This window comes from Bubalus bubalis, chromosome 2 (assembly GCF_019923935.1).
Source record: "Bubalus bubalis isolate 160015118507 breed Murrah chromosome 2, NDDB_SH_1, whole genome shotgun sequence".
Taxonomy (NCBI): domain Eukaryota; kingdom Metazoa; phylum Chordata; class Mammalia; order Artiodactyla; family Bovidae; genus Bubalus; species Bubalus bubalis.
Window position 1 is genome coordinate 179,609,501 of NC_059158.1, and position 13,664 is coordinate 179,623,164.

At 44.1% G+C, this 13,664-nt stretch overlaps 1 protein-coding gene across 1 annotated transcript in view; it reads right to left on the reverse strand.

Moving 5' to 3' along the window:
* Nucleotides 1-266: 266 nt before the first annotated feature.
* The window catches only part of MACO1 (macoilin 1), a 66,329-nt gene continuing 52,931 nt past the window's right edge, over nt 267-13,664 (reverse strand). Inside the window, exons 9-11 of the mRNA XM_006077997.4 lie at nt 12,826-12,946; nt 6,483-6,657; nt 267-1,421 (exon numbers count right to left, since the gene is read on the reverse strand). Coding sequence (XP_006078059.1) covers nt 1,219-1,421; nt 6,483-6,657; nt 12,826-12,946 — 499 coding nt within the window. The 3' untranslated portion in view covers nt 267-1,218. The remainder of the gene's footprint in view (nt 1,422-6,482; nt 6,658-12,825; nt 12,947-13,664) is intronic.

Here is a 13,664-nt window from a genome sequence, read left to right on the forward strand (position 1 = left end):
CAGACCCTCCCTCCACCCCCACCCTGATTCTTAAAACACTTCCAAAGGTTGCCAGTGCAAACACTTTTCTACCAATGTATAATACACACTTGAAACTGAAATCTTTGTGCAGAATTTTGAGTTTTAAACTCTTAAAGAAAAAAAAAAAAAAAAAACCCTCCTTGGCACAAGAGCTGAGGAATTGTCAAGTTTCTTTTAAATCGTCAAACAGAAGATGACGAAGACTGGAAAGCACAGGTAAAGGAAGTTAAAACAAAAACAAAACCTAGAACTGCAGCTTTTATTAGCCGGCATCGCAGTCTCTCGAACACAACCACCACCCCGCTCCCGCGCCCAGGGTGCCTGCCTGGAGACCAGCTCAGAACAGGGTGGTGCTTTCTACGAAAGGAAACAGAAGGTGTCTGTGGCGGCAACACACAGCCCAGCTACCCACCAGTTTCACAGCAGGATCCGTGGTGAGCTTGGTAGAGAGAGAAGACAGATGATGGCAAGGGGGAAATCGTTTAAAATCCAGTTTCCTCTTGAATGTCTTTTCCCAAGGCACTGTGAACAAGGCTGCTGCTAGCTAGCTGCCGGGATGAACACACCGATGGGAATACACGCATTTGAGACACAAACCCTGTGACATTCTCACAGCCGGTCTCATCACCTGAGTCTCTCCCCTCGGCTGAAATGACGCTCCTTGAATTTGTTTGGTCCTTGGAGGGGTCATCAATTTTTGCTTTCTGTAATATCTTCAATGCAGCTATGGGATCAAAGCTGTGTTAGGTTACTGAACCTTTTCACACCAAAAACTAAAATTTTCATTATCATCCCATATGAACCCAATGAGCAGGTTTTGCTTGCTGACTTAAGAACAAAACAAAAATAAAGGGCTGAGAAGCAAAACCTCTGCTTTTTTTCTTTTTCTTCAAGAGGAAACTGTAAGAATACATAAAAGGCAAAACTGGCTACTTGAAATCCAAGAATGGTTTTAATGTATTGGCCGAGAAAAATAAACTGCAAAGTTCTGTGAGGTCTTCTAAAAATTTACAAGAAAAACTGATGGGCAGTTCTAATCAGATTTGGATGTTATCTTTCCCCCCCTTTTTAAAAACGACAACATATACAGTCCCACAAAATACAGTATCAACTTTTTTTTTTATCTTGACTGCCAGAGACGCTCCTTTGTGATGCCTTCTGATAACCAAATGGCTGAACAAAACACACTGCTGGCCTTCATTTCTTCAGGGGCTGGTAAACAGAGGCATTGGGATCGAGTCCAGAGGGGCTGGTCTCCACAAATTTGGAAGAGTAGTGGGGGGAAACGGGGCTCAGGGGGCTGGCGGCAGCACTGTATGTTATGCTGGGCATGACGGCCATGACTTCAGCTATCTTCTGTTTCAGGTCCTTGATTTCCTGGTCTTTCTGAAGAATTTGTCCTGGAAGATCAAAGACCCGCCATTAGTGAGAAGGAAGGGCTCACCCAACACAGTGCCCTTTTGGGCCCATCAATCCCAAGTAGGTTCAACTCCAGCTTTGATGGTTTGCAAGGGGAGACACTTTTCCTGTAATGGGCCAGTAAATATTTTAAAAACTGAGAACCACGTACTGTTCTTGTCATTTTTTTCAAGACCATACTAAAATGTAAAAACTATTCGCAGCCCACCAGTGGTACAAGAAAAGCTGGCAGGCCAGACATGGCCCATGGGCCATGGTGTGCAAGTGGAAAGCAACTGTGTCTAGGCAGGCGTGATGAAGCACAGAGCTCGTGCACCAGGAGCCATGTGCTGAGCTCAGCAGCTGCTCTCGACTTACCGCTCTGCCTCTCGAGCTGAAACACTGCTTGGGGAGGACGGAGCATCTCTGAATCAGGGCAAGCAACACAACCAGCTCCTGCCTACCGCACGGCCGCTTCTCTTCCTATGCTTCTCCTGTGCTCTGTGTTGTTAAGTCAGGAGGTTTCTGTTTCTACTGCATCACAAAGCTGTCCCTGCTCCTTCCATCTAAATCAGACCCTACCCCTAGTCCCCAGCTCCTCGATTCTCAACACACCCTAAACTTCCCTTTCTGTCACTTTCTTCTTTGTAATAATGCTAATAATCACTATGGCTAACACATATGTGCCAGACACTGTTCTGAGTGCTTACACAGACGAATTCATTTACTTATCAAAGCAACTCTCTAAGGTGGGAATTATCATCATCATCCATTTTATAGATGAGGAAACCGGAGCACAGAGAAGTGGAGTGACAGAGCTGGGATTGAACACAACGCACTCTGGCTCCAGAGTCTGCATTCTGTCTCCTATGAGTGTTGAAATGGGTGATGGTTAGTGCCCCATCAGAGAAGGCAATGGCACCCCACTCCAGTACTCTTGCCTGGAGAATCCCATGGACAGAGGAGCCTGGTGGGCTGTAGTCCATGGGGTTGTGAAGAGTAGGACACGACTGAGCGACTTCACTTTCACTTTTCACTTTCATGCATTGGAGAAGGACGTGGGAACCCACTCCAGTGTTCTTGCCTGGAGAATCCCAGGGACGGGGGAGCCTGGTGGGCTGCCGTCTATGGGGTCGCACAGAGTCGGACACAACTGAAGCGACTTAGCAGCAGCAGCAGCAGCAGTGCCCCATCTCTCTCCCCTGGCCCACGAGCTCTGTGAGGGCCAAGACTGTGCCCCCTTTTTCGTCTTTGCCAAAACCTTAGTGTCTGGCTCAGTGCAAAGCTGAGACCCTGCAAGGTATATATCCTACCAAAGTCATTCAGTTATCAATGGCTGAGCAGGATTTAAACCCAGGACCACTTGGTTCCAAAGCCCACGTAATCTCCATCATGCTTTGATGCTCCCTGGTCCCACTAGGGGAAGAACACATAGGAGGAGCCCTTTTGAAATTTAAATGCTGAAAAAAGTAAGAGGCTGCATTTGAGTTGCACTCATTTTGAGTCCTACAGAAGATGGTAATGTATTTGAAATGTAAGAGAGCGTGGTGGCAGATTTTAAAAAATGATATAGTAGAGATGAAAGCCATTTTGGAACCAGGATGAATCAAATGATAGAGAAAGCAGGAGAAAGGCAACAAGGGGTTTGATTTAAATTACAAAGTTGGAAAAAAAAAAAAATTACAAAGTTGGGTTCCTATTAGAATATTCCGAGCATGACAGAAGAGAGAAGTAGTGGGGAAGGCAGAGGCAAAGAGCCGCAGAAAGGAACTGCTCCCCCCGGCTTCCTTCACGTCCCCTCAGCTTCCAGTGAGCATCAAATACCCTCCTTCTCTTTGAACAAAGAAAGCCTCAGATGAATAAAATAAAATAATGGCATCTGATACATGAGCCACTGTATCTTCTTTTCCATGCAGACTTAAGCTTGGTTTCTTTAATCAGTAACGTACAAACATTCCCAGAGCTTTGGAAAAGACAGTTCTCTCTGCTTCTCTGTGGCTTTGCAGGAATTTCTGGGCCAACAAGGAAGTATCATCCGTGCTGAGAAGCCAAGCTCCCCTCGGCTACTCTGAGACCAGGTGCTGCTTCTCTCCAGGAGGTAACCTCTTTCGAGTCTGCAAATCCAAGCAAACGGGAGGAGGCAGAGAGAGGGTGGCCACTTCTCAGGGAGCTGAGCCAGCCAGGCAGAAAAATACAGTGTGTGCTCAGAAGTCTGGCTCTAAAGCAGGATTCCCAGGAAGCTTCTTTTTAAATGTCTTTCCTTGAGTCCACAGATTCATAGGCCTGATTCTCAACCCTCTTCTCTTCCTGCTCTGTCGCTGCCATCCCAAGCCACGCCTATGGCTTCACTGACCTTTCATGGGCTATCCCACCAGCCCCAGGGGCTCTGGCCCTCTCTCTGGGTGTAGGCCCCAAATTCCCACTGACTGATGAAGACCTTCAGCTCAGTGTTTGGGAGGAAACTCGAGATCAAAGCATCCCAAACCAAACTCACTTTTTCTTCTCATTCCTTAAATCTGTTCCGCTCTTCTTCCAAGGTTTTAGCAGCACTGTTGGAACATGTCACCCTCTTTCCTCCTGAAAACCCAGGAGTTACATCCTCTAGTATTGTTTCATTCACGGTCCCCCTAATCCACTCTCTTCTTCCACATCCCCCAGCTAAGGGTCACTGGACTGCTCCCCTGGACGTTCTCAGCACTTAGCACTTTCTTTTCTTTGCTTACACTGTTCCCTCAGATAACAATGGTCTTCCCTGCCATTCTCTGCTTTCAGAATTCACCCTTTGAGGTCACGTACCCACTGCTATATTCAAAATGGATAACCAACAAGGAGGACCTACTGTATAGCACGTGGAGCTCTACTCAATTTTATGTGGCAGCCCGGATGGGAGGAGGGTTTGGGGGAGAATGGATACATGTGTCTGTATGGCTGAGTCCCTGCGCTGTTCACCTGAAACCACCACAACATTTAGTTCAGTTCAGTCGATCTCTCTGCGACCCCATGAACCGCAGCGCGCCAGGCCTCTCTGTCCATCGCCAACTCCTGGAGTCCCCTCAAATCCATGTCCACTGTGTTGGTGATGCCATCCAACCATCTCATCCTCTGTCGTCCCCTTCTCCTCCTGCCCCCATCTTTCCCAGCATCAGGGTCTCTTCAAATGAGTCAGCTTTTCGCATCAGGTTGCCCAAGTATTGCAGTTTCAGCTTCAACATCAGTCCCTCCAATGAACACCCAGGATTGGTCTCCTTTAGAATGGATTGATTTGATCTCCTTGCAGTCCAAGGGACTCTCAAGAGTCTTCTCCAACACCACAGTTCAAAAGCATCAATTCTTCAGTGCTCAGCTTTCTTTATAGTCCAACTCTCACATCCATACATGACTACTGGTATTAACTGGCTATACCCCAATACAAGATAAAAAATTTGAAGTATGAAAAAAAAAGAATTCACCCTTCAAAGTCCATTCAACGGACCCTCCCGTAGGAAGCTGCCTTGACCTTTCCTCTGGACTTTCAAGGCGCCTGCCTCTACCATGTGGTGGCAGGCCTTATGTGTGGCTTTCCCTGGTGTGGCACTTCTCACAGCGTCCACCCTATCCTCGGCCTAGTACTAAGGCATTATCTGCCTTCTTCACGTGCATTCCCTCATGAAACTAAGTGACATCTTCCAGAAGCAACATGGCAAATGAAAGCACAACATACTGAATGTAGAAACACACTTGAAATACACCTCCCTGGGACACTCAATTTTAACACTCTATTGACCGGAGACATAGTAATACCACAGGTATTAGTTCCTGCAAAAATCCCCTGGTCAATAATGTGTCAAGAGCGTAAAGAGGTCCCTACGACCAGAAAGTCTGAGTGCCACTACTTGAGTGGAACCTCAACTAGAGTATGTCTTGTTTATCTTGTCTCCTTTTCACCTTCTAGTAAAATGGTTTGCATAGACCAAGTGTGAATGCTCTGCAAGTACCTGTTGAGATATTCTTTTCCTTCTACTAAGTCAACTGCTTGAAAAAATTTTTCTTCAGTCATCTATTTGTGGCTTATCAACTTCTTGAACAAAATCTAAATTTCTTTTCATTAGGTCATGTCAGGTCTCTATTCCGAAGCCTTCCAAAGCTTCCCATGGCATTCAGAATAAAGTTCTTTCCATAGGCGGCGAAGCTTGGCAGAATGTGGCTCCTGCTACTTTTGATCCTAAAAACTCTCCCCGTCACTCAGGCTGCAGCCCCACTGGCCATGACGCAAGTTCCCTCTAGACACTTACCTACTCCCTCTCTCTCTTCTCCCAGTCCCTGCTCAAACGCTACCTACTCAAAGGCTCTTCCATGTCTTCCACGTCAAACCGGCAGCCCCCCCTCCACCCCAGCACAGGCTCCCTTGCCACTGCTTTCTTTCCTTCACCACACCCCTCCATGTTACACGTCTGCCCGTTACTGTCAGTCCCCTCGGGGATGCTCACAGTGTTTGGTACACAGCGAGTCTCAGTAACTTCTGCTGAGGAACAGCCTGCCCTCCAGACCCTCCTCCTTCCACGCCCTCATCTGCAACCTTTGTTCCAGTCAAACAGAGCCAGCAGCCGCCTCACTCAAGCTGTTTCTTCTGTTTAGACGCCTCTCTTCCCCTCCTGCTCACTACACCGCTTCTTCACTGGGGCTAACCCCTTCTCATCACTCAAGACCCAGGTCAGACATCAGCTCCCCTGAGAAATGGCCCTCTCTAACTCTCCAGACCGGCTGAGTATCTGCTGATGCTCCCAGGGAACCCACACACCCTGTTCTATGGGCACCTTCTGGTGACTCTTCAGTTCCCTACATACTTCTACAGCACTCTGAGCTCCTTGAGCACAGAAACACATACTTTGCCCTGTGTGCCCTGCTGGACATGTTCTCATCTCAAAATTCGTCTGCAAAATGAATTAATGTGATGATTCCCACGTTCATGATGGGCACTTATCAGACCACTTGAAGCGCGAGTGCAAATGCCTTTGGTTAGAGCTCTAAGGAAGCTGCTCTCTGTGCCCCCGGGCATCCCTGACCTGGGCCCGCTGCTAGCCTACCTTGGGCAATCTCGAGCTGTCGCTTTGCGTCCCCCAGTGCGGAAAACAGGTCCAGCTTGATTCTTGTCTCTGCACTCAGGCTGTTCTCCAGGTGCTGCGTTTTATCTTGCATGGCCGAGAGGGCTGACATTAACACCTCAGTATCCTTCTCATTTTCCTTATACTTCCGAAGCTCCTATCAACATCATCAAAGCAGCAATGTTACAACACAGTTTTGGCATTGATGTCTACAAATTTGAAATCACAAATAAAATCCCACCATTACTGACCTGGCCCCTAGAACACAGAACTCTGCTGCTTCATAGGTTTAGACCTTACTCTTTAGAGGGAGTGCAAAATGTATTTATATACAGTGATTTGCACATACAGAAACAGTGACTGTGTTGGGTTATTTCGAGGTAACAGTGGACTCTGTCTCCAAATAAAACACTTTCTTAAAATCCTAACTCAGAACCACAAAGACCCTGCTGCCCGTTGCAAATGGTGCTATAATGCTCTAGTTAAATTAGCCAAAACTCTACTCTCAACTTAAAACTAAAAACTGTTAAAATCTTAAATTATTTTGATAGGGCATATTCCAAAATAAACCCACTTAAAACATCAGACGCGCACGCACACACACACATATACACTGATATTTTGATATTTTCATTTTAAGAGAAACTGAAAATTATAGTGAATTAAAAAATACTTAAAAGTTCAAAGAAAATAAAAATCACCCAAAATCCCAATGCTGCAAAAAATTTGATGTATCTTCTTCTAGTCTTTTTTAAGCCTATGTATCTTTTAGCATAATTGAAATCACACTAAATGTACAATTTTCTAAAAACTTATATAATCTACAATTCTTCGAAAATACAATTTTTATTGACTATATAATATTCCTAAATGTATCAGTTCAGTTCAGCTGCTCAGTCATGTCCGACTCTTTGCAACCCCATGGACTGCAGCACACCAGGCTTCCCTGTCCATCACCAACTCCCGGAGCTTGCTCAAACTCATGTCCATCGAGACAGTGATACCATCCAACCATCTCATACTCTGTCATCTCCTTCTCCTCCTGCCTTCAATGTTTCCCAGCATCATGGTCTTTCCCAATGAGTTAGTTCTTCGTATCAGGTGGCCAAAATATTGGAGCTTCAGCTTCAGCATCAGTCCTTCCAATGAATATTCAGGACTGATTTCCTTTAGGATGGATTGGTTGGATCTCCTTGTAGTCCAAGGGACTCTCAAGAGTATTCTCCAACACCACAGTTCACAAGCATCAATTCTTTGGCTCTCAGCTTTCTTTATGGTCCAACTCTCATATCCATATATGATTACTGGAAAAACCATAGCTCTGACTAGACAGACCTTTGTTGGCAAAGGTCCTCTGCTTTTGAATATGCTGTCTATGTTGGTCATAGCTTTTCTTCCAAGGATGGCTGTAGTCACCACATGCAGTGATTTTGGAGCCCAAGAAAATAAAGTCTGTCACTGTTTCCATTGTTTTCCCATCTATTTGCCATGAAGTGATGGGACCAGATGCCACGATCTTCGTTTTTTGAATGTTGAGTTTTAAGGCAGCTTTTTCATTCTCCTCTTTCAATCAAAAGGCTCTTCAGTTCCTCTATGCTTTCTGCCATAAGGGTGGTGTCATCTGCATATCTGAGGTTATTGATATTTCTCCCAGCAATCTTGATTCCAGCTTATGCTTTACCCAGCCCGGCATTTCGCAAGATGTGACAGTATACAGCCTTGGCGTACTCCTTCCCCAATTTGGAACCAGTCCGTTGTTCAATGTCCGGTTCTAACTGTTGCTTCTTGCCCTGCATACAGATATCTCAGGAGACAGGTAAGGAGATCTGGTATTCCCATCTCTTTAAGAATTTTCCACAGTTTGTTGTGATCCACAAACAACTGAGACTTGCCTGTGAGTGTCCAGGAGTCTCTGGCGGAGGTGTGGGTCGACAGTGGCCTGCTGCAGGGTCAGGGCACTGAATGCAACAGTGCCTGCACGTCCTTTTGAAGGAAGCCACCATTACCCCTACCATAGTTTGGCCTCAGGCCAAACAACAGGGAGGGAACACAGCCCCGCCCACTGACAGAAAAATCGGATTAAAGATTTACTGACCATGGTCCCACTCTTCAGAACAAGACCCAGCTTCCCCCCTTCCCCCCAACCCCCAACCAGTCAGTCTCTCCTGTCAGGAAGCTTCCATAAGCCTCTTATTCTTATCCATCAAAGGGCAGACAGAATGGAAACCACAATCACAGAAAACTAACCAAACTGACCACATGGACCACAGCCTTGTCTAACTCAATGAAACTATGAGCCATGTCATATAGGGCCACCCAAGATGAACAGGTCATGATGGAGAGTTCTGACCAAACGTGGTCCACTGGAGAAGGGAATGGCAAACCACTTCAATATTCTTGCCTTGAGAACCCCATGAACAGTATGAGAAGGCAAAAAGATACGACACTGAAAGATGAACTCCCCGGGTACGTAGGTGTCCAACATGCTACTGGAGAAGAGTGGAAAAATAACTCCAGAAAGAATGAAGAGATAGAGCCAAAGCGAAAACAATGTCCAGTTGTGGATGTGACTGGTGATAGAAGTAAAGCCAGATGCTGTAAAGAACAATATTGCACGGGAACCTGGAATGTTACGTCTATGAATCAAGGTAAATTAGAAGTAGTGAAAGAGGAGGCAAGAGTGAACATTGACATTTTTAGGAATCAGTGAACTAAAATGGACCGGAATGGGCGAATTTAACTCAGATGACCATTATATCTACTACCGTGGGCAAGAACCCGTTAGAAAAAATGGAGTAGCCCTCATAGTCAACAAAAGAGTCTGAAATGCAGTATTTAGGTGCAATCTCAAAAGTGACAGAATGATCTCTGTTCATTTCTAAGGCAAACCATTCAATATCACAGTAATCCAAGTCTATGCCCCAACCACTAATGCTGAAGAAGCTGAAGTTGAATGGTTCTATGAAGACCTACAAGACCTTCTAAAACTAACACCAAAAAATGATGTCCTTTTCATCACAGGTGACTGGAATACAAAAGTAGGAAGTCACAAAATACCTGGAGTAACAGGCAAGTTTGGCCTTGGAGTACAAAATTAAGCAGGGTAAAGACTAACAGAGTTTTATCAAGAGAAAGCACTGGCCATAGCAAACATCCTCTTTCAACAACACAAGAGACGACTCTGCACATGGACATCACCAGATGGCCAATACCAAAATCAGATTGATTAATATTCTTTGCAGGCAAAGATGGAGAAGCTCTACAGTCAGCAAAAACAAAACCAGGAGCTGACTGTGGCTCAGATCATGAACTCCTTATTGCAAAATTCAGACTGAACGACTATACAGTGGAAGTGACAAACAGATTTAAGGGATTACATTTGATAGACAGAGTGCCTTAAGAATTATGGATGGAGGTTCATGACACTGTATAGGAGGCAGTGATCAAGACCATCCCCAAGAAAAAGAAATGCAAAAAGGCAAAATGGTTGTCTGAGGAGGTCTTACACATAGCTGAGAAACGAAGCAAAGCGAAAGGCAAAGGAGAAAAAGAAGGATATACTCATCTGAATGCAGAGTTTCAAAGAACAGCAAGGAGAGATAAGAAAGGCTTCCTCAGTGACCAATGCAAAGAAATAGAGGAAAATAATAGAATGGGAAAGACTAGAGATCTCTTCAAGAAAATTAGAGATACCAAGGGAACATTTCATGCAAAGATGGGAACAATAAAGGACAGAAACGGTATGGACCTAAATGTATATGTACCATAATTTATTAAATCTCCACTATTAAGATTATTTTCAATTTTTTTTGCATTTATTAATATATACCACTGTGATGTACATCTTTGGGTATGAATCATTGGTGAGATTTTAAAATATTTACCTTAGGCTGGAATCTGAGAAAAATATTTTTAGAAAATACGTGGTCTTTCCAGAACATTATCTTTCCACCAGCAACATATAAGGCCTATTTCATTGCACCCTTACCCAGGCTGTTATCACTGTTTAAAAATTGTTTGCTAATTTCACAGACTATAAATGATACTTAATTTTAATCTGTCTTTGGTGATAAGGACATATTCTTACACTGTTATCAGTCATTTGTATTTTTTGTGAATTATTTATTCATATCCTTTGCCTATCTTCTGTATATTTGAGCTTTTCTTAGCAATATTTATGAGCTATTTACATATTGAGAATATTAATCCCTTATTTTTAACATTTGTTGCAATATCTGTATCCATCCCAGGTGATTTTTCTCCTTTTATTTTTCCACTTTGCGATTTAAAACAAAATGAGTTTCTTTTCCTGTGGAATTCTGACTCTTTCTCTGGCATTTCCACTGTTTCCCCATATATTTCCCATGAAGTGATGGGACCAGATGCCATGATCTTCGTTTTCTGAATGTTGAGCTTTAAGCCAACTTTTTCACTCTCCTCTTTCACTTTCATCAAGAGGCTTTTTAGTTCTTCTTCACTTTCTGCCATAAGGGTGGTGTCATCTCCATATCTGAGGTTATTGATATTTCTCCCGGCAATCTTGATTCCAGCTTGTGCTTCTTCCAGTCCAGCATTCTCAAGATGTACTCTGCATATAAGTTAAATAAGCAGGGTGACAATATATAGCCTTGACCTACTCCTTCTCCTATTTGGAACCAGTCTGTTGTTCCATGTCTAGTTCTAACTGTTGCTTCCTGACCTGCATACAGGTTTCTCAAAAGGCAGGTCAGGTGGTCTGGTATTCCCATCTCTTTCAGAATTTTCCACAGTTTATTGTGATCCACACAGTCAAAGGCTTTGGCATAGTCAATAAAGCAGAAATAGATGTTTTTCTGGAACTCTCTTGCTTTTTCAATGATCCAGCAGATGTTGGCAATTTGCTCTCTGGTTCCTCTGCCTTTTCTAAAACCAGCTTGAACATCTGGAAGTTCACGGTTCATGTATTGCTAAAGCCTGACCTGGAGAATTTTGAGCATTACTTTACTAGCGTGTGAGATGAGTGCTGCAGATGGTGACTGCAGCCATGAAATTAAAAGATACTTACTCCTTGGAAGAAAAGTTATGACCAACCTAGATAGCATATTGAAAAGCAGAGACATTACTTTGCCAACAAAGGTCCGTCTAGTCAAGGCTATGGTTTTTCCAATGGTCATGTACGGATGTGAGAGTTGGACTGTGAAGAAAGCTGAGCACAGAAGAACTGATGCTTTTGAACTGTGGTGTTGGAGAAGACTCTTGAGAGTCCCTTGGACTGCAAGGAGATCTAACCAGTCCATCCTAAAGGAGATTAGTCCTGGGTGTTTTTTGGAAGGAATGATGTTAAAGCTGAAACTCCAGTACTTTGGCCACCTCATGCGAAGAGGTGACTCATTGGAAAAGACTCTGATGCTGGGAGGGACTGGGGGCAGGAGGAGAAGGGGACGACAGAGGATGAGATGGCTAGATGGCATCACTGACTCAATGGACGTGAGTCTGAGTGAACTCCGGGAGTTGGTGATGGACAGGGAGGCCTGGCATGCTGCGATTCACGGGGTCGCAAAGAGTTGGACATGACTGAGCGACTGAATTGAACTGAACTGGCATTTCTTTTTCTGTGCTATCAGATGAGTGTCAATTTTCTTTTTTCCCATTGTCTAGCTGTTCCACAGCCCTCACTGATTAACCCTTGCTGTTTCATCCATTTCTGATGCCACCTTCACTGCACTTTAGGCTTTGATTCTGGGTCATCTATTCTATCTGCCACTGATTTTTTTATGAGTCCCCTATAACTCAAATTACTGTAACTTTACAACTTAAGACATTAGTTTTAAATGTCCCTTTAAAGACCCAACATCAAATACTTTGTCAAGGTATGCACAACCCCCAAACTGGCACTGTCCAAAGAACTGGCAGTTTCCCACTCCACGCACATGCACTTTTCCTCCACTCCATGCCTCGAGTGGCCATCTGTGAGGCTCAGAGCCATCCAGAATGGTCAATTCCCTGGCAATTGATACAGAGTTAGGGCTAAGAAGAGGTATATCAGTTCCATAGCACACTAATTTGGCCTGTAACCTGAAAAAGTGAAACGAATCTCTGGTGAACCGAATTCTGGTATAAAACATGTCAGGGATCAATATTTCTGGCTTGTCTTAGAATCCAGTTAAATTAAATATAGCTTGAATGAGCTTGACAAGATGAGAGCTTCTTTTGGTCATATAGAGATTTTCAAACGCGATGGGGTTTGGCTTGTATTAGTAGGGACTATCTCCTCATGGCAGCACAGAGCACAAATCTAACACAGAAGAGGAATTCAAGCGCAATGAAGTTGGCTGTCCTCCCTTACCTGAACTTTCAGCTCTAATTCTCTGATCTGGTCTTCTTTAACCTTCATGTCCATTGTGAGCTTCTTGCCCTCTGCTTCTAATTCTCTGATCCGATTCCGTAAGGTTTCAGTGCACTCTCCCCTTTTAAAAAAGAAGAGAAAGGAAAAAGAATTCAAACAAGTACAGGTTTAATCATATTTCAGGACCGATATTTTTCTTGTACTCACAGAATCAGATTTCAGCTTTTGGCTCAGTCTCCTCATTCTCTCTGTACTTTTATAATTTCAAGTGATCTAAAATGATTACTAACTGGGAGTCTTAGATGAGCCAGATGCCAAGCTAGTACTTTTACCCATACTGCCTTCTGTACTGGAGTTGGGTTTATTATTCCATTTTCCAGAGAAGAAAACTGAAGCTATTTAGATATAATATAATCCTGAAAAAGCGAACATAGTCCCAAGGTGGCCAACTTGTCGGTCATAGAACGGGCTGAGAACTGAGGTTTTTTCCACTTTGCAAATCCACCAAGCTTCCCATCAGGCAACATGACCTGGAACACTGCACACAAGCTGAGCAAGACAGAACCAGATGTCTTCTGTCTCCAGCAGAGGGCAGTGAGCTAGAAACATTTTCCCTTTTGAGGGGCTATATGCACTGCAAACATCCCCTTTCTTTAGGCATGATAATTTGACAAGCCTGAAGTAAATAGAGAAGGAAGCAGCATTAGAGTTGCTTCTCAGGGCTATAATAAGGAAAAACTTACAAAGATGATGATAATAGCAAGTTCAAAGCTGATGAACCGTTTAGGCCCGGTGGAGTAGGTATCCTTTGCCCACAAAGTAGGTATCCTTTGCTCACA